The sequence below is a fragment of the Solanum lycopersicum genome, chromosome 11 (genome assembly GCF_036512215.1).
Source record: "Solanum lycopersicum chromosome 11, SLM_r2.1".
NCBI classification, from domain to species: domain Eukaryota; kingdom Viridiplantae; phylum Streptophyta; class Magnoliopsida; order Solanales; family Solanaceae; genus Solanum; species Solanum lycopersicum.
The window spans coordinates 56,311,686-56,338,725 of record NC_090810.1 but is presented as its reverse complement, the minus strand read 5'-3'; the positions used below and the strand labels follow the sequence as shown (position 1 = coordinate 56,338,725).

General features: G+C 28.6%; 2 protein-coding genes and 1 long non-coding RNA gene across 3 annotated transcripts; 2 read left to right on the top strand and 1 right to left on the bottom strand.

Annotated features, from left to right (window-relative positions):
- The first annotated feature begins 4,198 nt into the window (after positions 1 to 4,198).
- Positions 4,199 to 7,328, top strand: LOC101259312 (uncharacterized). Its single transcript, XM_004251313.1, has 3 exons — positions 4,199 to 4,549; positions 5,232 to 5,771; positions 7,230 to 7,328. The coding sequence occupies exons 1-3, from the start codon at positions 4,199 to 4,201 to the stop codon at positions 7,326 to 7,328; spliced, it is 990 nt and encodes a 329-aa protein (XP_004251361.1).
- Positions 7,329 to 10,036: 2,708 nt separating this feature from the next.
- Positions 10,037 to 12,510, bottom strand: LOC101259024 (uncharacterized). The gene is made up of 3 exons (XM_010314967.3): positions 11,621 to 12,510; positions 11,002 to 11,541; positions 10,037 to 10,313 (listed from the first exon to the last, which is right to left on the bottom strand). Exons 1-3 carry the CDS (start codon positions 12,416 to 12,418, stop codon positions 10,215 to 10,217), a joined length of 1,437 nt encoding a protein of 478 aa, XP_010313269.1. The 5' UTR covers positions 12,419 to 12,510; the 3' UTR covers positions 10,037 to 10,214.
- An 11,169-nt stretch (positions 12,511 to 23,679) lies between these two features.
- On the top strand, positions 23,680 to 25,803 carry LOC112940357 (uncharacterized). Its single transcript, XR_003244368.2, has 2 exons — positions 23,680 to 23,849; positions 25,424 to 25,803. It is a non-coding gene; the product is annotated as an uncharacterized lncRNA (long non-coding RNA).
- The last annotated feature ends 1,237 nt before the right edge of the window (positions 25,804 to 27,040 follow it).

The following is a 27,040-nucleotide window of genomic DNA, read 5'->3' as shown; positions in this document are numbered from 1 at the left end:
TGGCATTTCTGTTCAAAGGTGTCATTAAAATACATTGATTGAAAAGTTACATATGTATTTATAATAAATCACTTCAGTTTAAAATAATAACTACAAGTAGGGTTTTATAGCAATTTTTCTCTCCTCTCTCCATTACCTTTCTCTTCCCATTGCCCCCCCTTTCTCTCTTCAGCCCAAGCAATTGCAGCTAAAAAGCCATTCTACATAACAAGACAATTGTTTTTGTATTATGTATAAGATATATCAATTATATACATAACCAGTATTAGTTGTATTATACTCTCTCTATCCGTAATTGTTTGTTAGGGTGAGTTCATGCACTTCCCTTAAAGAAAATTTAATACAAGATTTAATTTGACTAGTATAACCCTACTATGTAGCAAGAATATCAAAAGTCTACATAACTTTTCAATTGAAGAAATTGAGTAATTATTAACAGTAGAATTGGAAAAAAATGACTAATTATTTCTTGATTGTTTAAACTGACAATTAATCTTGGATATCTATTTTTTAGCATACCTGCCAAACAATTGTGGATAGAGGGAGTAATAATTTGTATTCTGCCAATTGTATTTGTCGATACAAATGGTGTACGTTAATAAAATTGATACAATTATATTCAATATGTAATATTTATATTTTGTATCAACTGTATTTGTATTCTGTAATAAATGCATTTGTGGTATAACGAACACAACATGTATTCATCCTCTCTTCTCCCTCTCTCGATCTCGCTTGCCTTTTTCCTCTCCTCCTATATGAAGCTAAATACAATAATTTTTTATACAATTATATTTATCTTTGATACAAATCAGTTGTTTCAATTATATTTGTGATACAACCTAATAAAATGAATACAACATGTATTCAATCTCGCTTACCTCTCTCCTCTCTTACCCAAATTTTACTGTCCTCTCTCCTCCATCTCCTAGTTTTGCTCGTCTTTGCCTCTTTCTAACATGTAGTTATAATTCGTAATCACTCAAGCTATAGATCTTTGATTAAAGCCCAAACTATAGTCATTTTAAAAATTGCCCAATAATTAATTTGTCCAAAAATTATTTGAGCTAATGTCTTGCTTATAATTTGAAGGGGTTGTACTAGTTATATTTTGTGGGCTAATTTGTCACCTCTATGTATCCATGCATGGTGACACCCAAAATTAGGTCCAACTATTCCTAGCCAAACTTGACAAAAAATGTGAGAGAAAATCTAAAAAGAAATTAATCACAGATTATTTGAAGGAATTTCAACTTTTAAGGCCATGTTTAGTTAGCTTAATTAATTTTTGCTCCTTTAATAAGCTAGCTTAACATCTTTTTTTGGTTGTCACTTACGCTACATATGCATTTTCTGATGCCTATGTGAGCTAACAAAAGTTGAATTTTCAAATCTTAGAAAATAGAGCTTGAAAAAGAGAATTTTCATGTTTGGTTATAGATTTTCAACTATTTTAGAAATCACATTTGAGTGAAGTCTGGATTAACGTTTTAAAATATGTTTTGGTCATAGTTTTTGGAAACATATCCTAAACTCCTTTTTTCTTTTTTCTTTGTTGAAAAACATAAAACGTGACTTATACCAATAAGTTTTAAAAAATATATTAAAAAAATATTCATAAATTTGGCACAAAATTATTATTTTTGTAATGAACTTGATAATACATATTCTAAAATTATGACACGATATTTTAATAAAATCTACTAATAACATAATTATTAGCTACTACAACACTCACCTCAATGCTTATGTTGCAATTAATTATGATGATCCATCAGTGAAAATTAATAAAAAAAAAATAATAACGTTAGTAATTAATTATTTTTAATATAATCTTTTCATATTTTATAAACAATTTTTTTAGATGACCAAAAAGGATAGTAGGTATTAGTGGGGGCTCCTAAATAGATGAATTGTTTTATAAAATAAAAATTTTTTGGATAAAGTTATAAAGTTTAAAAAGATTTTGCCATAACTTTTTGGCCCTAAGCAAGTTTGTAGGATATTTGATTTTTAAAATTTCAGACAAAATAGACAAATTATATAGTCAAATAAAATTCAGTTTGCAATATCGATGACTAAATAGATCCTTAGTGTCTGTACCTTTATCACAATTACTAGCTAAATTAATGTTTCATACATACGAAATTAAAAGTTAGTACATTATTAAGTAATACTCGAGCATCAATGTAAGTTGTGTGTGCAGTGGTATAATTATTTTATTCTTAATCAGAGATCTCAATTCAAGCATAGATATAGAGAAAATCCTATTGAAAACACCATCCTAAATGGCCCTGCAAGTGCACGATCTGATCATAAATTTGATTCTGTATTAATTGTTATCTTGTGTTGCACGATAGACAGTCTTATTAAAGGAGTTAACAAAATTCACTTCCAAGAAATTTCCAACTTAAAGAAAAAACGTTGACTTGCTTATATGAAGCAACCTTAATTAGAAAATAATGTGACGAAGATTTAATTATCGAAATTTTAGAAACACATATTAACTAAATTAAGGTCCTATTACTCCTCCCACCCCTTTCGGACCAATTTTTTTTTTTGGTAATTTTGAACACCTTTTTGGTTTAGTGACATCTAAATGTCTTCCGCGCGTCTCAACTGCTGGAGTCAGAGACTATGCCATGTAAGTCAAAAGGTGTATAAAATTACAAAAAATGACGGGTTAATAGGTTCTAAGTTTAGTTAAGACGTGTCTATGAGATTTTGATCACAGTCTAGGAGATACATATGCCTTATCCCATTTGTTAATCTTATTTTCTTTTTTTCGGATTAAAGTAAATATTTTACTTATCAATATTATTTTATCATGTTAAAAAAACAAAATGAATAATATTTTCAAAGTTGATAATGATTTATAAAGATAATTGAATTGATGCAATAAGTGATATCTCATAATAAACAATACATATTGATTTTCTTGTCAACAGCTTTTCAACCGAGCTCGTAAAATTCACCCAATGCGTAGGTTCCAAAAATTAAAAAATAAAATACAAGTCGTTAGATATAATGTTAAATTTTTAAACAAAAAGGTATCTTTCCTAAATTTTATAGAGTTGGTACTAGAGATACTAAAGTTTGTTTTATATGTTTAGCTCATAGAGTTCATCGAAAGCCAATAAGACAAATACATTAAGACAAACTATATATTAGGTTCCAAAAGAAAATGATTGTGTAAATTACCTCTTCACATATTCACTTTACAGTCCGATTAAATTTTAAATTCGAATATATATGGTAAGCATGGTAGACCCATAGAGTCCTCCGCATGTTCAACACCCATTAATCTCGTCTAGAAATATATATATATATATATATATATATATATATATATATATATATATATAGATAGATAGATAGATAGATAGATAAAATCTGGATAGTCCATTGACTCTTAGGTAGGTGCTTAAAGTTATTTTAGTGTTATTGAGACTTGAGCCCATGTTCGAATATCACTGAATCCGATATTTTTAGAGCAACCACAACCATGCCCATATTTATGACACTACCACTATGATATTTCCATTACCAAGAATTGAACTTGAGACATCTGATAAAGAGTCGAGGGATCTCAACCATCTCAATCACAACCCTGGTCAAATTATGAACTAAGTTAGAGTTGCTTTTTATTGAAAACTTGCCAATATATATAACGCATAACTCATGCTATAGAACCACATGATTATATATATTCACTATTTCCCCTCCTTCTTCTCCACCTAGTATTCTCTCAAACATGTCTACGTGTGACAAATCTAAACTGATTAGCATTTCCAAAACAATTTTAATTCTTGGTTTAGTTCTATACTTAGGCTTTATTATCTTTTTTGGTGACTCTAATTGTCCATCTTCTGAACTCTTCTCTTCTTTTAGATTGAAATGGACACCTTTTAGTCCTCAACCAAATGTTGCACAATCCAAAAGTTCCACTAACATTAGTCACCTTTTATTTGGTCTTTTAGGGTCAGAAAAAGCATGGCATCATAGAAAATCATATATAGAATCATGGTGGAGACCAAATATTACAAATGGATATCTTTTACTAGATGTTCCTCCTAAAGGTGATCTTCTTCCATGGTCTTCAAATTCACCTCCTTACAGAATATCAGATGATGTTCCAAAACTTGTTAATGAGACCAAACATGTCGATGCAACGGTTCTAAGGTTGGTTCATGGGATAATGGAGGTGTTTAGAGAGGGACATGAAGGTGTACGATGGCTAGTTATGGGAGACGATGATTCAATATTTTTCGTTGATAATATGGTTGATATTCTTGCACATTATGATCATACGAAATATTATTATTTTGGAGGACATTCTGAATTTATATTATCAAATTATTGGTACTCATTTAATCAAGGTTTTGGTGGTGCTGGATTTATATTGAGTTATCCTTTGGCTAAAGCATTGGCAAGAGATATGATGTCTTGCTTAAAGAGATATGCTTACTTGAATGCTGCTGATAGAACAACAATGACTTGTATTGCTGATATTGGTGTCAATCTATCTCCTCTTCAAGGCATTCATCAGGTAATTAAGTTAACCATATAATATATACAAGTGGAATATCATACATTAAGATAGAAAAGCATGAGTTGACCCCTCTTAGGGTAAATAATGAGATTTATCACGGATACTAACAATATAATATGCTACCTGGTGGCAAAGACCAAATATATAAACAGATCCCTAAATTTGTTGGATTTTTCCCATCAGGTACCTCAATTATGTTATTTTCCTATTGAATCACCCATAATTTGATCCTTTCAAACACCGGACTTATGTGGAGCCGGATTTTATGAGGGGGATTGATGATACGTTGTATCAGAATTCATTAGTCCAATTAGTGAAAATGTTCGAGAATAATTGTGTTTTTACTTCAAGTCTTTTGAACAAATTTGAAAAACAAATGAGACTAACACGTTTTATCTTCATTCCTTCAAATCAAAATCATTACAATACGAATACAATTGAAAACATTTACAATAGAAAAACTGTTCAAAATCAGCCAACAATGTTTAAAAGGAACAAATTATGGATGATTCAATGATTCAATAGGAAAATGATGTAGTTGAGATACCTGAAGAGAAAACCCCAACAAGTTCAGAGATTTTTTATGAGTTCGGCCATAAAAAAATGACATTGTAATAGCTAAATGACTAAAAAGGTATTTTTACTTTTTCTTTATTAATACTTGTCTATTAACTTGCAGATTGATCTACGTGGTGATTTATCAGGGTTTCTATCATCTCATCCAAAATCTTTACTAATGTCTCTTCACCATTTTGACATGGTTGACCCAATATTTCCCTTTATGGATCGTGCACAATCAATATTCCACCTTCAAAATGCAGCAAAATATGATCAATCACGCATGTTACAGCAAACTATATGCCACCATAGGTCTAAAAGTTGGACATTTTCAGTTTCATGGGGATACTCAGTTCATATTTATGAGAAAATTATGCCTAGAAGTTGGATACAAAGACCAATTGAAACATTTAAACCATGGCAAAATAGTCCTAATCCACCACGTTATATGTTTGATGTTAGAAGTACTTCGCGGGATCCTTGTGAAGCTCCTCATATTTTTTTCTTTAAGTCCGTTGAAAAAACACCAAAAAATGAAATTGTTACAACATATTCAAGAGCATGGCCTCGAGGGATTGGAAATTGTTCATTTACTGGAAATTATTCTGCTGAGTATGTATCAGAAATTCATGTTTATTCACCATCAACAAAACGTATTCAGGTAATAATATAATAATGTTTTTCATTTTTTATAATTTTCCTTTTCCTATATATCCTCAACATATATATAGTACTATTAGTTTGTGTTTGTTTTTAAAAATAGGTTATGCCAAATAAAAAATAGCTTATTAATTTAATTAGTTTGATAAGGACTTTAATTTTGAGTAATTAAAGATTTGGAATTGCATCAACATCATTTAACTAGTTCTTTTTAAAAAAAGAAAACTTATTATATGATAAATTATGACTTTCATAATTAAGACAAAAGATTGGCTCCAAACGTAATAAGTTTATCTATCTTATAATATGTTAGCTAATATTTTTGGCCGTCCAAACTACTAACTCTCTTTTGTCTTTTTAATTTATATGACACTTTTTGTTTCTTGATATTTAAATTATGTGGAATTTGATCAATATTTTTAAAGTTGTTGTTTGTTTACTAACATGGGAAGAATTACAATTTATAATAATTTTCGCATATTTTTTAAATATCTAAATTTTAATTTCAAAATATTAAGTTGATATAGTAAAATTTATCTTAAAAACTAGGGATAATGCCCAAGTACCCCCTCAACCTATGTCCGAAATCTCAGAAACACACTTATACTATACTAAGGTCCTATTACCCCCTGAACTTATTTTATTAATAATTTTTTACCCCTTTTCGACCTACGTGGCACTATCTTGTGGGCCCAACGAAGGTTGACTTTTTTTTTCAAACTAGTGTCACGTAGGCTAAAAAGGGGTAGAAAATTACTTATAAAATAAGTTCAGGGGGTAATAGGACCTTAGTATAGTATAAGTGTGTCTCTGCGATTTCAGGCATAGCTTGAGGGGTACTTGTGTATTATCCCTAAAAACTAGGCAAATAAACTCTTAATAATCTAAAGTAGTATAGATCATGATTCTAAGCATTGCTTGATAATTTTGTGACAAGAAAGATAATTATGTAATTCATGAGTAGGAAAAAACTCGTTTCATAAAAATAAATATGATTCTACTCTTAACAGGTTATTTAATTCATTAGCTGTATTTTCAAATCCTTGGTTATATTTACACCTAATGAGATCTTATTAACAAAATTACATTAATTTTTAATTTCTTTATCATTTGTGAATGCTCTTAGGTTGAAACCTATCCTGTTTGGGTGAGATTTTATTTGGTTGTGGGTGGGGTGGGGAATCGAAAACATTTACATCATATAACATTATATATAGTATATCAATCTTGTATACTGTATACGAGTGTATACAAAATGTTTATACATAGTATGTTTTTATATACAAAGTATAGGTTCCATGACATAAAAGATGACTTGTTTTTTTTAGGGTAAGGATTAAAAAAATAAATCATATTCCCCGATTTAAAAGGAAAATATAAAATTCTCGAGTTACAAAAATCACCTCTATAATTATTGTTTTATTTTTTAAAAAATTTTTTATCTTTTTTTTCCCTCCAGATTGATAGATGTGAATGTTGTGACATTGTTCACAAGGATGGATCCAATAAAGCCGAGATCAAGTATAGGGAGTGCAAGGAAGATGAGATAATAGCTTGATCGAGTCAGTAAAAATGATCATTAGCGGTATTTAATTCTTAATTGTCGGTAAATATATATATTTAATGGCAATTCTCACTCTTTGTATATGTCCCTAAAGCCTTTAGCGACATTGGTTTTAATGACAGTTAACTAATGCCGGTAAAGACTTTAGCACTCTTTATTAATGTCAATTTCAATACAGCTAAAAGTTATGTTTATTGTAGTGATACCACGTTAAGGTTGATTATTAATTTTCTCATTTTTCAACCAAATTTTCATATCTTAAATAACTCAAATTAATGAATATGTTCAAAAGAATGTATTCATTTTCTTTTATGAACAACCACTTGGGATCTTCATTTTTTAATCAATGAAAAATAGAAGCAAAGCTTGAAATAAAAAAACTGTACAATTTCAAGTGAAGAAAAAAAAATTAAATTCAAAGAAAATATATATAGTTGGTTGTAAAATAAACGTGGCATACAAAAACAAAATTGTTGGTATATATTGGAATAGAAGAATTTTTTTGTTCATATATATAGCCACAGAAAATGAAGGGGTGCTTGGGGATGGATCATTCGCGAGGATAGTCATTCGTATGAATAATTCGAGATTGATCCCTTCTCAATATCTTTTGAGTCGAGTATGTTGTATAGCACTTGCTTAGTGAGCTTTACATTCTTTTTTCAATGTCTTTTTAGTCGAGTCTGTTGCATAACACTTGCCTATTTATCTGATACGATTTATATTTCCTATGTAACAGAAATGAATTATGTAATCAAATATGTTTGCCAAAAAGGCTAAGGTGACAAGCCTATACAAAAATATGTTATAGACTTTTTAAATTTCTGACCAATTTTTATTAACTATTTAGCGTTACCCGGATGAAAAGACAACAATTCTCTTGTTTTATGGAATCTTCTTTAATCTTTCTAAGAAACTTTTTTTTATGAGCTATAAAAATTGAATCGAATCTTCGATATGAAAAATTGTTATACGTTGTGTACTAAAAAGGTTATCATACACGTGTTCGCTTGAGGCTAATTGGGTTCAATATTTATATTTACTAGGTTGTAGTAAATTCTTTTTCATTTTGGATTTTCTCTTTTTCTTGATTGATACATGATACATGTACAATTAATTGTATAGGCGTACTGGAAAATAATAACTAATATAATTATTATTACAAAAAAATTATATTTATTTTACGGGTTATACAATATTCAAAGATTGTAGTGTTTGTGTATTTATTTTAGAAGTGATACATTGTATGTGTATCTATGTTTCAGTTTCAAAGCCAATGCGTGTATATGTGTGCAAATTTGGAAACGAGAGGACAAAAGCGAGTGGGATTTGAGATAGATATATATATATATATATATATATATATATATATGAGATTGTATATATATGATCTACGTATCTATATTTCCTTTGAGATATAAGTTGTATCTTCGGTTCTCTCTTTTAATATAATCTCTCTAACCCGATATTCTATCTCTCTGAAATATGTTGCTTTGAATTGTATTTAGGTAAATTATGGTTGCTACTCATAATTATCGTTAAAACTATGTTTATTTATAGAAAATTCATTTTTTAATTAAACTGGACGAATATGCAGTTCAAATTGACACATGCGAAACTTTATATCAATTGATTTTTTTATTAGACACCCAAACAAATTATAAAAAAATAAAAAAAATATTTAAAAAACTTAGAAAGAGTTGAGCGTGTTGAGTTATGACCTGACTTTTAGCTTATTTCAATTCAATATGTAATCAATAATTCTTCATTTATTAACTCATTTCATCTTAACACGTCATAATTTCAATCCGATCCCTCTATTTAATGCCCTAGTTTTTATTTATTTTAGAAGTGATACATTGTATATGTATCTATGTTTCAGTTTCAAAGCCAATGCGTATATATGTGTGCAAGTTTGGAAAAGAGAGAACAACAGTGAGTGAAATTTGAGATATATATATATATATATATATATATATATATATATATATATATATATATATATATATATATATATATATATATATATATATATGAGATTGTATATATGTGATCTACGTATTTATGTTTCCTTTTAGATGTAAGTATCTTCGATTCTCTCTTTTAATATATATATCTCTAACTTGATATTTTATCTCTCTGAAACACTTTGCTATGAGTATATAGGCAAATTATGGTTGATATTTATAATTATCGTCAAAATTATATTTATCTATAGAAAATTCCTTTTTTAATTAAACTGGATGAATATACTGTTTGAATTGACACATACGAAACTTTATATCAATTGATATTTTCATTAGATACTCAAACAAATTATAAAAAAAATATTTAAAAAACTTAGAAAGAATTAAGCTTATTGAATTATGACCTGACTTTTAATTTATTTCAATTTAAATTTTTAAATATTTGTAACCAATAATTCTTCATTTATTAACTCATTTCATTTTAGCACGTCATAAGTTCAGTCCGATCCCTCTATTTAATGCCCTAGTTTTGAATTTTGATGACTGTACCACAACACCAGCTACATGGTTATTGTCTCCATAGAAAAACGGGATGACATATATTTTACTTTGATACATTCTTTTATCAATACTTTATTTGTTTATGGAAAATAAAGGCTTAGTTTTTTTCGTATATATTCCAAGTTTGACAAGTACTTTAATTATTAAATACTGTGTGACGTGTTCCTTTCAATGTAAATCAAAATAGAATTCTCTTGAAATTCCTCATAAATCATGGAGTATGCTACAAATTTATGTGTGTTACACATTTTTTTATGCAATTTTGAATTAAGTACACAACAATTATCACTATAGTTAATTAACAAAAAAAAAATATCGGCATAAATGCGTATTTAACAACTTGATGAATTTATCAGGCTATTATCTCATCTTCCTTACATTCTCTATACTTGATATCAGCTTTATTCGATCCCTCCTCATGAATTACGTCACAACATTCACATCTATCGATCTGAAAAGAAAAAAATTAAAATAAAATTGTTATTTCATATTTCATTTTCATTAATAGCACGTTACATTGTGATTGGTTGACTTTCAATTAATGCTACATGTTGTTTATGCACGAAAGAAGCACTAAAACCAACAAAAAGAAAACTTAATTAGTTCTTAACATGATATACAAACTCCTTATTTTATGAATTAAATATATATATGTAGGGTATACCTAATTCCACCTTTTTAATGTAATTAATTTTTGAATTTTACAAAACAAAAAAATAAAGAAAAAGTAGAAGCACATACGAAAGGAAATACATCTTAGCTAATTTTTTATATGAGAAAAATCAACAACTTCAACAAAAAAAAAAAAAAAATCACAAAAAATAATAATTAATGTTTAATCTAAATTAATTGCAAGTTAAAAGTTTTCTTCAACTTATAGCTATTCACTTAGGAATTATTCAAAAGATTAATTTACAAGCCATTGACTTAATAAAAAAAACTCATCATATTATTGTTTACAAAAAAATATATATAAAACTTAGATGATGCCATATGGGATCAGAGTTGGTCAATTTTAGAACATATAATAAAAAAATGTTTACTTATTCCTTCATTATTTTACTATATGCGTGTTGAGTAACTCTTAATTAATCTTTCTATAGAAATTAGTTAGAAAATGTAAAAAAAAAAAAAATTACCTCAATACGTTTTGTTGATGGTGAATAAACATGAATTTCTGATACATATTCAGCAGAATAATTTCCAGTAAATGAACAATTTCCAATCCCTCGAGGCCATGCTCTTGTATATGTTGTAAGAATTTCATTTTTTGGCGTTTTTTCAACGGACTTAAAGAAAAAAACATGAGGAGCTTCACAAGGATCCCACGAAGGTGTTCTAGTATCAAACATGTAATGTGGTGGCTTAGGACTTCTAGCCCATGTCTTGAATGTTTCAATTGGATTTTGTAACCAACTTCTAGGCATAATTTTCTCATAAATATGTGCTGAGTATCCCCATGAAATTGAAAATGTCCAACTAGTAGACCTTTTGTGACAAATTGTTTGTTGTAACATTCTTGATTGATCATAATTTGCAGCATTTAGGAGATGATATCCTGATTGTGCACGATCCATAGAGGGAAAAATTGGATCAACCATGTCAAAATGATGAAGTGACATTAATAGAGACTTTGGATGTGATGATAGAAATCCTGATAGATCACCACGTAAATCAATCTGCATATCAAATTTACAAAAACTAATTAAAAAGCGTATTTTTTAAATATTTATTTTCACATTTGACAAATGATTTTACCTGATGAACACCTAAAAGAGGAGATAGATTGACACCAATATCAGCAATGCAAGTCATAGTTGTTCTATCAGCAGCATTCAAATGAGCATATCTCTTTAAACAAGACATCATATCTCTTGCCAATGCTTTAGCCAAAGGATAACTCAATATAAATCCAGCACCACCAAAACCTTGATTAAATGAGTACCAATAATTTGATAATATAAATTCAGAATGTCCACCAAAATAATAATATTTAGTATGATCATATTGTGCAAGAATATCAACCATATTATCCAAGAAAAATATTGAATCATCATCTCCCATAACTAGCCATCTTACACCTTCATATTCCTCTCTAAACACCTCCATTATCCCATGAACCAACCTTAGAACCGTTGCATCGACATGTTTGGTCTCATTAACAAGTTTTGGAACATCATCTGATATTTTGTAAGGAGGTGAATTTGAAGACCATGGAAGAAGATCACCTTTAGGAGGGACATCTAGTAAAAGATATCCATTTGTAATATTTGGTCTCCACCATGATTCAATATATGATTTTCTATGATGCCATGCTTTTTCTGACCCTAAAAGACCAAATAGAAGGTGACTAATGTTAGTGGAACTTTTGGATTGTGCAACATTTGTTTGAGAATCATAAGAAGGTAAAGTTGTGAATTTTAATGAAGACAAAAGATCAGATGATGGACAACTAGAGTCATTGAACACAATGATGGTTGTCACATATAACACTAGACCACAAATTAGGACTGTTTTGCAAATGCTAAGGACATTGGAGTTGTCAAATTTAGACATATTGTTTGACACAATATTGAGTAGAGAGAACTATAGAATTGAAACAAATGAATCAATGATCATTTGATTCTTATACTATGAGTTGTTTTCCCTTTACAAGGTCTTAAGGGATGAGTCCATCCCTCCCCCACCCATACCCCCCCCCCCCAACACACACAATAGAAAACTCTTTTTCATTTGGAAGTTAACAATGATTTGTATGTCCTAACAAAATTTGACACTTTTGCTTTCTACAAATTCCTTGACTAATTAAAATATTGTTGTTAATTTTATTTAAACATGGTTTGACTTTCTAAAGCCAAACTTTTATATGTTTAACCCCAATTTTCTTAGCATTTGTGACATGGTTTAACTTAATTATTGACAGTGTAATGATCATTTTTTGCACATCATCAAATATAATAAGTAACTTGTTATAACAAGTTACTGTTATTTTATTATGATAATTAATTAAGTAGTTCCACTTATAAATACTAAATATAATTATCTTTTATGTGACCAGATAGTATTAGTATTTTGCGTTGTGATGTATCATTTTAACAAATTAGTTGAGGCAAAAAGGACTAGTATTATACTTTCTCTGTTCAATAATAGTTGTCCGTTATACTATTTTGGGATGTCCAATAATAGTTGTCCACCTTATGAAATCAATGGATAATTTTACACTTAATATCTAATTTACCATTATCATTAATTATAGTTATTTCCCTATTAAAAATTTTCAAGACATTATATTTATTATATTCAAAGGGTGATATAGTAAAATTACCCTCATATTTATAGTTTCTTAAAAAGAGTATAAAGTTAATAGTGAATAAATATTATTAGACAGATGAATAATATGTTTTTGATCCATGTCTTAAATGTCAAGAGTTTGCTACAATGCAAAGTAGTGATTAATATCTCTTTCTATTTAATTTTATTAATTTAAATATTTGAAAATAATTATTTCGTGGAACATTAAACTTTAAAAATTTGTCTAACTTTAAAATAATTTAAGAGTGACAAATGAAGTCAGCTTATACTTTTTCTTATCAAGATTTTCTATGTAAAGGTTGCTTCATGGAGTCTCAACTCATGTGCTATAATCTTTAAATTAAATAAAGTCTACTATCTCTTTAAGTTTACCACAAGGAATTTTTAGGAATTGCATCTCTAAGTTATCTAGCAAATGTAATTCATAAAATAATGTTTTTATATATAGAGAATAGCTTCAAAATGACTAATCCTTCAAATAAATTAATTGTTTTGATTGAAAGTGTGCCAATTTACTCAAAGCAATTATTTTCTCCCTTTATTTTTACTTGTCTACTATTTTAAATATATATTTTTATTTTTATTTATCCCTTTTACCATATCAAGAAATTTAGAAAAGACAATAGTTTTTCCTCTCCATACCTTACATTGCTCGCAGTAATTACTTATATCGTACAAAATTTCAAGACCTAATACCAAAAATCATGTAGCATTAAAATATTACCATTTGAATATATTAAATTTAATGTTTTGAGAAATATATTAGATATTAAATGATATTTAGTAACAAGGATAAAATAAACGGAAAATGTACAAGGATCTCCTCAACCTATGTCTGAAATCTCAGAGACACACTTATTCTATACTAAGGTCCTATTACCTCACTGAACTTATTTTATAAGTAATTTTTTACACCTTTTCGACCTACGTGGCACTATCTTAAAAAATAGGTCAACCAACGTTGGACCCATAAGATAGTGCCACGTAGGCCCAAAAGGGTAGAAAATTATTAATAAAATAAGTTCAGAGGGGTAACAGGACCTTAGTATAGTATAAGTGTGTCTCTGAGATTTCAGGCATAGGTTGAGGAGGTACTTGTGCATTATTCCTTAAATACAAAAGTGTAAATTATCTCTTGCTTTTCTAAATTAAACAAATATTTATTGAACATTTATTTTTAGTGAACAAGTAATAATAGACGGACAGAAAAATATTTATATAAATCATTATTTTCCAAATAAAAGTGAGTGGAGGTAGTGTTAATAATTTCAATCCCATTTAATTAGTAATTATATTCCGTATTCTTAAAGGTAATTTTAATATAGAATGAGACGATTTCTGTTTTGATCAAATTTGTGAATATTTTTTAAATCGATACAAATAACAAAAAATTGGTCAATATGTAGGTTAATATATAGAGTATCAATAAATGAGTGATTAATTTTGTAGTCATTGTTGCAGGTAGAACACGTACTTAAAATTTATGATTTAAGAATTCTAACTCTATTAATTTGAAGGAGTTAAAATAATTAATTTAAATAAAAATAACTCCTAAATTCACATGAGTTGTGATCTAAACAATAGACCTCTTTAACTCTTAGAATGCTTTAGATACAAATAAATTAGTGTCACCAAAAAGTAATGAACCAATAATTATGCATTTAGAATTATGGTTGTCACAAATTAGGACTGTTTTGCAAATGCTAAGGACATTGGAGTTGTCAAATTTAGGCATATTATTTAACAAAATATTGAGTGGAGAAAACAAATGAATATGGAAGTTAACAATGATTTGTCTGTCCTAATAAAATTTGACACTTTTGCTTTCTACAAATTCTTTGACTAATTAAAATATTGTTGTTAATTTTACTTAAACGTGGTTTGACTTTCTAAAGCCAAACTTTTGTATGTTTAATCCCAATTTTTTCTAACCATTCGTGACATGGTTTAACTTAATTATTGATAGTGTAATGATGATTTTTTGCACATTATCAATTATAATAATTAACATGTTATAACAAATTACTACTATTTTATTATGATTAATTAATTAGTTCTACTTACAAATACTTAATATACTTATCATTTATGTGACATGATAGAGTTGATATTTTGCGTTATAATGTACCATTTTAACAATATTGTTGATGCGAAAAGGACTAGTATTATATTTTTTTTAATCCATGCCTTAAATGCCAAGAGTTTGCTACAACTAGTAATATCTATTCCAATTTAATATCATTAATTTAAATATTTGAAAATAATTATTTAGTGGAACATTTAATTTCAAAATTTGTCCAACTTTAAAACAATTTAAGAGTGACAAATGAAGTTAGCTTATACTTTTTCTTATAAATATATTCTAATAATTCTATGTAAAGGTTGCTTCATGGAGTCTCAACTCAAGTGCTATAATCTTTAAATTGGACAAAGTCTACTATCTCTTTAAGTTTACCTCAAGGAATTTTTAGGAGTTGCATCTCTAAGTTATCTAGCAACTCCAATTCATAAAATAATGTTTCTATATATAGAGAATAGCTTCAACATGACTAATCCTTCCAATAAATTAGGGAAAAAATCTGAAAAATACTCTAATTTTGACTGAAATTATTGTTACGATATCAAATTTTATAGATGACCTTTTATCCCTACACTGTTGAATAGTGTATTTTGAAGATATATTTGTGTCAACATAAACAAACTACTATTTATAATGACACAATATTTATGATGTCCACGTAGACACATATATTTTTAAAATACATTATTAAATAGTGAACGGGGTAAAAAGTACTCTCCAAATTGCTAACCAAAGGACTTACTAGCATTCAACATACACATCTCTTGACAAGCTTGAAGTGTGTAATGATCTTGACCCTCCAGCTTGAGGAGTAGTACAGGCTATTTTGATTAGTTAGTTAGCTGAATTGTACTAGTGTAATAATTTAATTAGTCCAGCTGATACATGATTAGTTATAATTACTCCCTCAGTGCATTTTTACTTTTTTTTTTCTATTTTGACTTTTTGCATGTTTCTTTTTTACTTATATATGATAAATTAAGAAAATATAGTATATTCTCTTTTTATCTATTATATTCTTAATTTATTCAGAGAGTTAATATTTTTAGAAAAGGTAAAACATTTTTAATGAGTAACAAATTGTTTTTAAAATTCTACCAATTAATATGAATAAAATAATAAATTCATTATAGCAACTATTATTTTTTTTATAATTATGTTAACTAAAAAAAAGAACAAATAAATAAAGACATAATAGAAAGTAGTTAGTTGGTTAAGTTAATTTTAAAATCACATTTCCAAGTCTTCACTAATTAATCAATGATTGCAACAATCATTACCTCATTGATTCCAACATTTTTCTTAATCCCTCTTTAGATGCCAAACAAGTAACTAGTGGATTGTATCCTTGGTGGTTGGAGTTTGAATTTTTTTTTTAAAAAAAGAAGTAAATGTTGTGATTGGCCACTAACTAGCCACAATGGTTTGATTAATTATTGATTTTTTTAAACCCTATAACTAACAAGATTTTATATCACTATATATATAGATAATTTTTATTATGGAATTTTTTTTGGTCAGAATTTAACCTTAATGGTAAAATAAATATGTTATTTTATTTTTTTAATATCTTATATTTAATTTTAATATTTTTTAGTTAAAAATAGAAAAAAGATCAGTTTATTTTTAAATAAAAAAGATATTATAGACTTCTTAAATTTCTGATCAAATTATGATTGAATTTTCTGACTATTTAGCATTACCATTTTATTATTATCAAAAATAAATTTTCTTATTACATTTTGCATCGGATTTGAGATTATTAACTACTCATAATTTTGTGCTTAATTAAACAAAATGGATTTAGTGGAATTATTTACTTACTACGATTCTAGGCTCATTTTTCAAGAGCATAGATTTATTAGCGCGCTTAATTATTTTAGGACAACATATCCTTCTAAATTTGTATCAGGTTCGTTAAGTGCATATTTAGATGAATGACGCTTGTCATATTTTTAAAAATTTATATCTCTACTACATCAACTATTGTCTTAATTGAATCATTTAAAACAGCCATTAGAGCCTCTTCTTTCTCCATGCATTTGGGTTGGATCATTTTACAAATTCTTAGACAACAACTTAATGAATCAATCAAGCTATTAACTCATTTATCTTACACTCTCTTTCTATATTTGATATCAGCTTTAGTTGATCCTTATTCATGAATTATGTCGCAACATTCACATTTATCGATATGAAAAGGACATAAAAAAGATCAAAAAGTCCCAAATAAAAATACAAAAGTTGAGTGGTAGAATTTCAATATTTGGTTGATTTAGAAGATGGAAAATGTGCTTTGGTTTTTTCGGCATAATACATAAACATGATTCTTAACTTGACTTCAATTGACAATTATGACCTTTAACTTTGGGTATGTACAAGTAGACGCTTAAATTTGTGTAAAATTGTGTTGGGAAAACGCGGACAAGCATAAAAGTATATTTGGTAAAAGTAATGGAAATAAAATGAAAAAATAACGACACCAAGAATTTTACGTGGAAACCCTTCTGAATAAGGGAAAAAACCACGAGCCAAGAGGAGCAACTGATATTACTTTAGTAAGGAATTTTACACTGTGTAGTCACGAATACAATACTCAAAGTGACTACTACACACTCAAAAGGAACAACACTCTTTTGATTTTCGTCTTACTAAAATATCGCTCACACTCTATTTTTCTTCACAAACTATTTTCTTGTATAGTCTACGGAATACCTCACTTTGCTCTCAAAATGGTTTTTCTCTCTAACTTGATTTGTTCTACAAATGAGCAAGAATACTCTATTTATAGAAGGATAAAATAATGCTTATGTCACTAATGACATATGTAAATATAGCAAAGTCAAGAATGGTTGCAAATCTTACCAATTTGCCAACCACCAAATCTTTCATTTTCAACTCCAATTATTATTACTTTTTAACAATTGCTTATACCAATTGAATAGCAAAAGTTGAATAAAAAATGAGATGGATTCAACAAATTGAACAAATAAACACATTCATCCTACATGACACCCTACATAACATATTTGTATCCTACATGGCGTCCTACGTGTATTATAATGTCATGTAGTACGCACGTTTCTACTTATTCAATTTTATGTCACTGTAACTGTCTACATGTGCACACTCAAAGTTGGATAACATAGTTATCCGTTGAAGTCAAGTTAAGAGTCATGTTTATGTATTATGCCTTCATTTTAATTGTCTTTACTACACGTGTGTATTAGTCGAGTTGCAATAAGTGCATTCATAACTTATATAGAATTTGCCTATAATTATCTTTTAGGAGACCTAATAGAAAATTATTGTGTTTTCTACTGTCAGTATACATAAGTTAAACTCATAGAGAAACTTATGAGAGATTATGGATGTAGAAAATGTTACCTGGATACGTTTTATTGTTGGTGAGTAAACATGAATTTCAGAAACATACTCTGCAGAATGATTTCCAGCATACAAACAAGTCCCAATCCCTCGAGGCTATGCTCTTGTATATGTTGTAACAATTTCATTTTTTGGTGTTCTTTCAACGGAATTAAAGAAAAAAACATGAGAAGCTTCACAAGGATCCCGCGAAGTACTTCTAACATCAAACATATAACCTGGTGGATTAGGACTATTTTGCCATGGTTTAAATGTTTCAATTGGACTTTGTATCCAACTTCTAGGCATAATTTTCTCATAAATATGAACTGAGTATCCCCAAGAAACTGAAAATGTCCAACTTTTAGACCTATGGTGGCATATGGTTTGTTGTGACATGCGTGATTGATCATATTTTGCAGCATTTTGAAGGTGGAATATTGATTGTGCACGATCCATAAAGGGAAATATTGGGTCAAACATGTCAAAATGGTGAATATACGTTAATAGAGATTTTGGATGATACGATAGAAATCCTGATATGTCACCACGGAGATCAATCTACTAAGGTATAAAATTAATTTATTAATTAGGGAAAAGAGCAAACTACACTCAAATAATTTGTACAATAGTTGATAAGACTTTTCTCACCCAATAAATGATTTATGCATATAATTTGTTTTTGTTAAATAAATCAATTATCAGGGTAGATAAGTCAAAATCCCCCCCCCCCCCCACACACAAAATCATATATAATGCATAGGACGTCAAGTTAACTAGATACGTTCATCTTATGTGATTTAATGCATGCATGCTGTTATATAGAATGTGAATTGTTAAGTATGACGTATGTGTCTACTTATTCAACTCTATACAAACTTTAGTGTCTGCTTATGCAGACCCAATATTAGACGACGTATACATCTGTTGTGACCAAGTTAAAGATCACAACACGTATATATTATGAACATACCTGATGAATACCCTGAAGAAGTGTAAGATTTACTCCAAGGTCAGCCATACAAACCATTGTTGTTCGATGAGACGACTTCAAATGAGCATATCTCTTTAAGGAAGACATCACATTGTGAGCAAATTCTCTAGCCAAAGGATAACTCAACATAATTCCAGCTCCACCAAAACCTTGATTAAATGAATACCAATAATTTGACAATATAAATTCCGAATGTCCTCAAAAATAATAATACTTCTTATGATCATATTGTGCAAGAATATCAACAATATTATCAACAAAAAATATCGTATCATCGTCCCCCAAAATTACCCATCTTACCCCGTCATGTGCCTGTCTAACCACCTCCATAATCCCATGAACCATTCTTGTTACTCTTGGATCAACATGATTTGTTTCCTTAACAAGTTTTCGAATATCATTGGATATTCGATAAGGAGGTAAATTTAAGGACCATGGGAGAAGATCACCTCTAGGAGGAACAAGAAAATATGTCCTCTTGTAACATTTGGTCTCCACCATACTTCAACATAATGTTTTCTATGATGCCATGCTCTTTCATTACCTAAAAGTCCAAAAACAAGGTGACAAATGTTGGTTTGTGCAACAATTTTGGATTATGTTCTTGTTTGAGAAGTAGATAAAAGATTATAGTTATTGAGAAAGATAACGGTGCACACGTATAAGAGTAAACAACAAATTAGCATTTTCATGCAAATGCTAAGGACATTTGATTTTTCTTGTTTAGACATGTTTGAGTAGAGAGAACTGAGAATTGTAGAATAAAAACAAGTGAAGCAATGCTCATTTTAACTTTTCAATTAGGTAATAAGTAATAATACCCCCCCCCCCCCCCGCTCAACCCCCTTAAAAAAACTAATTCATTTTGACTTTTGAAAGCCAAACTTTTGTACCTTTTACTAAGTATTGATGTTATACCTAATTTGTAAAACACACTTAGCAAATAATATGTGTATCGTACGCTTGCTCTATCTTTATAATTACCAAAATGGTATTTCAAAAATGTAATATACTGTACAATAATAATTTTTCTTTCAAAAGGAAAAGGGCTCAAATATATCATCTAACTTTGAGAAAATATTTATTTATTTCATCTGTTAAAAAATTGTCTCATATATATCATTATTTCCATTTGAGAAAAAGTTCATCCATGTCGTTATTTATTAACTAAGAACAATTTCAGCTTTACAAAACCACTTTTACATAAATGGTCAATTATAATCCGATCACGTCATTAATTGAATCAATATTTAATGAAAAAAAGATCAAAGATGTCATTGAACTTTGAGAAAAGTCTCATCTATGTCATATGTTGAAATTGGAATCATCTGTTTCGTTTCCGTTAACAAATAATAACATGAATGAACCTTCTCTCAAACTGAAATGACATAGATGATACGGTCAGTTGAACAGGCTGACAGTCTGCAGAAAATGCCTGGTTTTATGCTCATTAAAATCAACTTCAATGGAGAATTCTTTTTATTGGCCATTGTTTTGTTTTCTAATGGTCAATTTCAGCCTTCTAAATTAGAACTTGCAGAAAGGCTGAGATACATTGAAACAATGATCCAAATAATCTTTTATGTTTTTCATTTGAAAATGCCGCCAACCAGATTGTTGGCATGGCTGTCCCCCTTTGCTGGTTGAGACTCGGCCTTTAACTCCGCTTGCCTCTACTTTTCATGTCAAGCGTACAAGTCTAGTTTAACTTCTGAAGAATGGCATCACATCCTTTTATTTTAGAAATTATATGCTGTAAATAAATATTTGGTGGGGTAACATTTTTTCTTGTAATGTATTCTAAGTGGCACGTATCTGAGAAGTTTAGGTAGGAGGCTTCGAAACCAGATGATTAAACCAAAAATTTTAAAAAAAACAATTAAGGTGATTCCTGGCATACAAAATATGTTTTATTTTGTTTTGTTTCGTACCTTTGATCAAGTTGAGAGTTAGCTACTAGCAATATCTTTAATTTTTGTTGACTTTAATTGTCTAATATAATTAATGTGTAGGACATTTTACTTCAATTTTTGCCTAACAATGGTAAGTAGACTAAGGTTAACAAATTAGGTCAGCGTATACTTTTCCTTGTTAAAATGTGTATTAAAGTCATCATTGTGTTACCGTGAGAAATATTAAAAATATATTTGAATTTAATGGAAATCATTAGTTTCGTACCTTTAAACATATTTTTTTTACGTAATTAACTGAATTTAGATACATCCTTAATCAACAATATAATATAGCAAGTGGCCTCAAACACTTGGAGCATGAAACTCTTAATAAAAAATCAAAAAAAGTGTTGAAAACACCCTTAAAGTTGACAAGAATTCAGGAGTGTATTTCACTCTTGTTACAAGATTGAACGCGTATTCATATTCAATCAGTTAAGTAAGTGAGTGTTTTTAAGGTTGTCAATAATTTGAAGATAAAAGATAACAATTCATATCTTAAAAACATTATCAATACTTCTCTTTTGTGTTTTTCAACCTTTTTTTTTAAATAAAAAAACAAAACAATTATCCATTTCTATCTAGTATGCATTTTTTTTTAAAAAAAAAAACTAATCAAATATAATTAGGAAAACCTACAAAATATAACAAACATTAATATATATTTAAAATAAATAGCTACATTTCATTTTTTTTTGTGTTATATGGATTATAATTACACAATAAATAGCAAAGTTGATTTTATATATAAATAATTACAAAAGTTATTAATATTAAATAGGAAAGTTATTATTACATACCTATTTTATTATGTCTAGACATGTTTTATGTGATTGGTTCTCCATGTTTATCCTCACTAATACTTTACTTTTCATCAATCTTCCTTTATCCCAATTTTCTTTCAATTTAAGTGTTTTTTGATGATTTTAGAAGCAAGTTTTGTAATTTGAATTTCATCAAATATCACTTAATTGATTTTCTCCTCGTTTTTATGAAGATCATATTTGTATACATATATGTTGCATCTATTTTTATAGGCTTTCGATTGACTTGTTTCTACATTACAATAACTATAGTTATAAAAAATAAAAAGTAATTCAAGAAGAGCACGGACAAAAAGAGATTGAGGTTTGTGTGATTGTCAGATTTGTATATAGTATAATAGTTTTATATATATATATATATATATATATATATATATATATATATATACACACTTGTGTTCTACACAAGTTGAAATGGTGATTTCTAAATACAAGTATACTTGGATACATAAGTAATCTATCGAATTTGAAAAGTTAATTAGGTAATACAAGTATAATTTAATACATTAATACTATTTTTTATAAATAAATACATGATCAACACCAGTTCTCAAGTATTATAACAAAAATTTGACCAAAAAGAGATTGAGGTTTGTTGATTTTTTTTCTTTTTTTCGTACAACCGAATACTTGCACACTTTTGCTACCTACACATTTTATTATTTTTCATTTTTTTGTTTCTTTATTGTCAAATATATTCATCTTTTGTTTTACAACAATGTATTCATGTGTATACTATATTAGTGTATTCATTTTTTGCATAATAACAATGTATAAATTATCGTGTTCACATGCTAAATTGTTATACTTTATCTTGTTTAATATATTAATACAATAAATTTTTATGAATATTTGTATCCTTGATATATTAATACTTTAAATTTTATAAATAAAGATACTAATTTGAATTAGTACAACTAATACAGTTTCATTATTTAGTTCATTGTAATTAAAACTGTATTAATATATAAATAGAAAAATAAAAAACATAAAAATAATATAGCTAGAAAAAAAGTTAAATTATAGTCATTTTTTATAAATATCATACTTATTGTTGACACCCAATTTTGGCCTAACATTTTAAAAATTCGTGATTTTGGAGCTTTATTTATTTAATAGTAAATTTTGGTCCGATGATTTTAAAATTCACACATTTAGAGTCAAATACAAAAAAAATATTACCTTTCCCACATTGTCACTCAAACAATTTTCAATTTTACAATAGTCCCACATTGGTAGTTTACCCTTTTTGAGGATTTTTGGGTTTCTATATAAACCCACTTCATTCAATATTTTAGAGGAGGATTTGGAGGGGAAAACTAAAGAAAACTCATAAAATTTTGAGAATTTTTAGTTCCCATAGTTCAAAAAATTTTAAAGTGTTTTTGTGGTTTTTCGAGGTGAGGAGGTGGAGTCGTCTCTTTCAAACTCGGAGTTTCGATTCGTTGTCCAGAACCAGGTAAAAAATTTTTAGCCTTGTTTTATTTAATTTTTAGCTCTTTTATGTTTTCTGTTTATTATATGTAGCTTGTTTTGTTTTTAGTTTAATGTAGTTCTAAAAGTCAATTAATATTTGTGTTTATTATAGTTTTAATATTAGCATTTTTTTACGATTCGATGTTTATTTATTTATTGTTACTATTATTTTGAAATTGTTAGTCAACTATTTGCTATCTTAACTTTTCAAGGTTTTGTTATTATTTTATTTTAATGTTATTTTTAATTTTTATATATTACGTTATTGTTGTTTCCATTTCTAATTATGTTATTTTAGTTTGGTTGTTGTTTTCCATATTCTCTTGGGATAAGTTTGTTATGTTTTGTTGATGTTTAGTTTATATATTTTATATGTTGAAAAGGGCCGATAAAGAAATAACCGTCGATTTTCAAGGCCTCCCATGTCAATAAGACGGATTTTTATTCTTAAATTATTATTTGAGTTATTCATTTTTAGTTATATTTATTTGCCCTTAACTCTTTTATCAAGTGTCTTTATAGGTATCCGGAGGTGCTTCTCCTTGAAATTATTCGAAAAAGTTTGAATTATATTTCATTCATTATTTTGTGAATATTGACGTTAGGCAAACTTTAGGCCGATAATTATTGCTTTATTGTGTATATTGTGTGTTTATTATATGTGTTTATTATATTCTTCCTCAATTTGAAAAAAAAATTAATTCAGTCGGGAACCATATTTGTGGATTCCGAAGGGTGCCTAACACCTTCCCTTCGAAATAACTTGAACCCCTTACCTAGAATCGAATTGGTTTCGTAGATAAATAATTGGTTTCCTAGTTTCCCTAAAATTAGGTGGCGACTCTTTTTAAAACTCGTTTATTTTTACAACTTTATTAAAATTGAAACAATTAATTTATTTTCGAGTTGCCGTGACGTTTCGCCCTATTTCGAAAGAGTAGGGATGTAAACAGAATGATGACTTCACTGGGGAGTTTTAGAGGTTTTAACCAATACGAATTTATTTATTTTTTCAAATTGAGGAAATTTTTGCTTTATTATTATGTTACATCTTGTATTTTTATATTACGCTGATTATTTGTATATTGTATTTATTCACTATTTATCTTGTAGTAGGTATATTATCATTGCATTCATAGGCATAATATTTTCCGTCAAACGAAATTTATTTCATTTCCACTAAAGGACGATTATGCGGGTTCGCAATTGTTCATTAACCAAAGATTTTTTCGGGACACCCTGACGAGTATAGTTGGCTACTTGATAGTCAACGATCGTTAACTGTCCCAGCTCAAGTAGTCCGCTTGGATTACCTTTTCCATTATAAATACAAATCACTCCTAGTAAACTAGTGTAGAGCCGAGCAAAATCCCAAAAATAGCGCATTTGAACTAAGATGACTCAATACCCAAGGCGTGTTGGGTCCATTAGAAGACCACCTTGAGTCCAAAACGGCCCACGGTCTAAATGGACGTTCGTACTTATGTGTTTAAATTTGAAGGATGTATATGTTGTTTGAGAAAATTATTGTCTCATAGGATTAATATTAGATTATAGTTTGTTTAGGTTAAAGAAAGAGCTTCATCAGCTGCAAGCCTATTCGAAGATCTTAGCACCCGGATATGACAACAAATCAAGAAAGCAGAAGGATATTTCGCGGAGGCATAGTTTAGGGTCGTACCCATGTGTGAGACTAATTATTTTGTATACATTTCCCCTATTATGTATCCCATTAAGTTTTATTTATAAAGTTTGTATAATTTTGAGTTTTGGGGCAATGAAATATTTTGAAATGACGTATACATTCTTCAAATCGATAGGCCTACCCTAGGCATAAAAGGATCACATATTTGTATAGGACGCGCAATAATTGTTTGTATACTATGTGATATATTTAGTTTGTCTTTAATTAGAACAGTATTTATGTGTTTTATTCATTATTTGTGTGATATTTGACATTATTCATTATGTATATGAACTAACACTTTTTACATTTTGAGTTGTTCTTCTTTACAGCAAAAAATTAATTTATGTTCAAATTCAGAAATCATTATTTGTCCGAAGCCGCAAGAGACAAGAGGATTTACGAAATTCAAGTCCCTGTATTTCACAAGACATTAATATCAAGTCAAAACAATAAATTAGGGGAGTATTTGACTATGAGGTCGCATCCACTTATTTTTATTATTATTTTGCATGTCGGTTCTCCTCTCACATATTTCTCATATTTTTGTAGGGATACCATCCCCGACATCTGTCGGGGATGGTCATAACAATGTCTGGATCTCGTGAAAATTAGAAGGAGACAAAGATTCAAGAAAACATCCAAAAAGAGTACAACAAATCGTTACTGTATAAATTCACAGGGTACATTCAACAGACAGTATAAATATTGACGATTAAGAGGCTATAAAATATATTGGTGAAAAAAAAATAACTTCATGACTACAAATTTAGTGGCGCTAGATCTAGGAATTTCTTTGAGTTGTCTAAATCTTCAAATTCTTATATGCCTTATCTAGTCGAACTACGCGTACCTGATTCTCATTTTAATGAGATACGTAGGCAACCCTTTTTAGGTTCGGTATTATCTTCTCCAAAAAAAAACGAAAAAGAAATTATAAAATAGTTTGTGCATATTTTTCCAAGTCATATCTGGTCGAACTACGCGTACCTAATTCTCATTTCGGTGAGATACGTAGGCAACCCTTCTTGGGTTCGGTATAATCTTCTCAAAAAAAATTTAAAAAAAATTGAAAATCGTTTGTGCATATTTTCCCACTCATATCTGGACGAACTACTATACCTGATTCTCATGTTAATGAGATACGTAGGCAACCTTTCTTGGGTTCGGTATTATCTTTTTCAAAAAAAAAATGATAGTTTGTGCATATTTTCTAAGTCATATCTGATCGAACTACGCGTACCTGATTCTCATGTTAATGAGATACGTAGGCAACCCTTCTTGGGTTCGGTATTATTATTTTTCAAAAAAAAATTATTTGTACATACTGTTAGAGTCATGTCTTCAACTCGGTCGGGACCTATATGGTTAAGAGCATGTAAATGTATTCGATATGTGGAAAAGACTGACTTTGCGGTAAACTACAGATTCTCGTGGTACCTCTTATCTGTACTTTTGTGATGCTTGAAAATTCTCTTGCATTCAATCAA

Bases quoted from the DNA above. Each gene is read 5' to 3' on its own strand.
- LOC101259312 (XM_004251313.1), top strand. From the start codon at position 4,199: ATGGAGGTGTTTAGAGAGGGACATGAAGGTGTACGATGGCTAGTTATG. The intron at 4,550-5,231 runs GTAATTAAGTTA...ATTAACTTGCAG, and splicing joins CTCTTCAAGGCATTCATCAG to ATTGATCTACGTGGTGATTT. The intron at 5,772-7,229 runs GTAATAATATAA...TTTTCCCTCCAG, and splicing joins CATCAACAAAACGTATTCAG to ATTGATAGATGTGAATGTTG.
- LOC101259024 (XM_010314967.3), bottom strand. From the start codon at position 12,418: ATGTCTAAATTTGACAACTCCAATGTCCTTAGCATTTGCAAAACAGTC. The intron at 11,542-11,620 runs GTAAAATCATTT...TTTGATATGCAG, and splicing joins CTCTTTTAGGTGTTCATCAG to ATTGATTTACGTGGTGATCT. The intron at 10,314-11,001 runs GTAATTTTTTTT...TTTTCTTTTCAG, and splicing joins CATCAACAAAACGTATTGAG to ATCGATAGATGTGAATGTTG.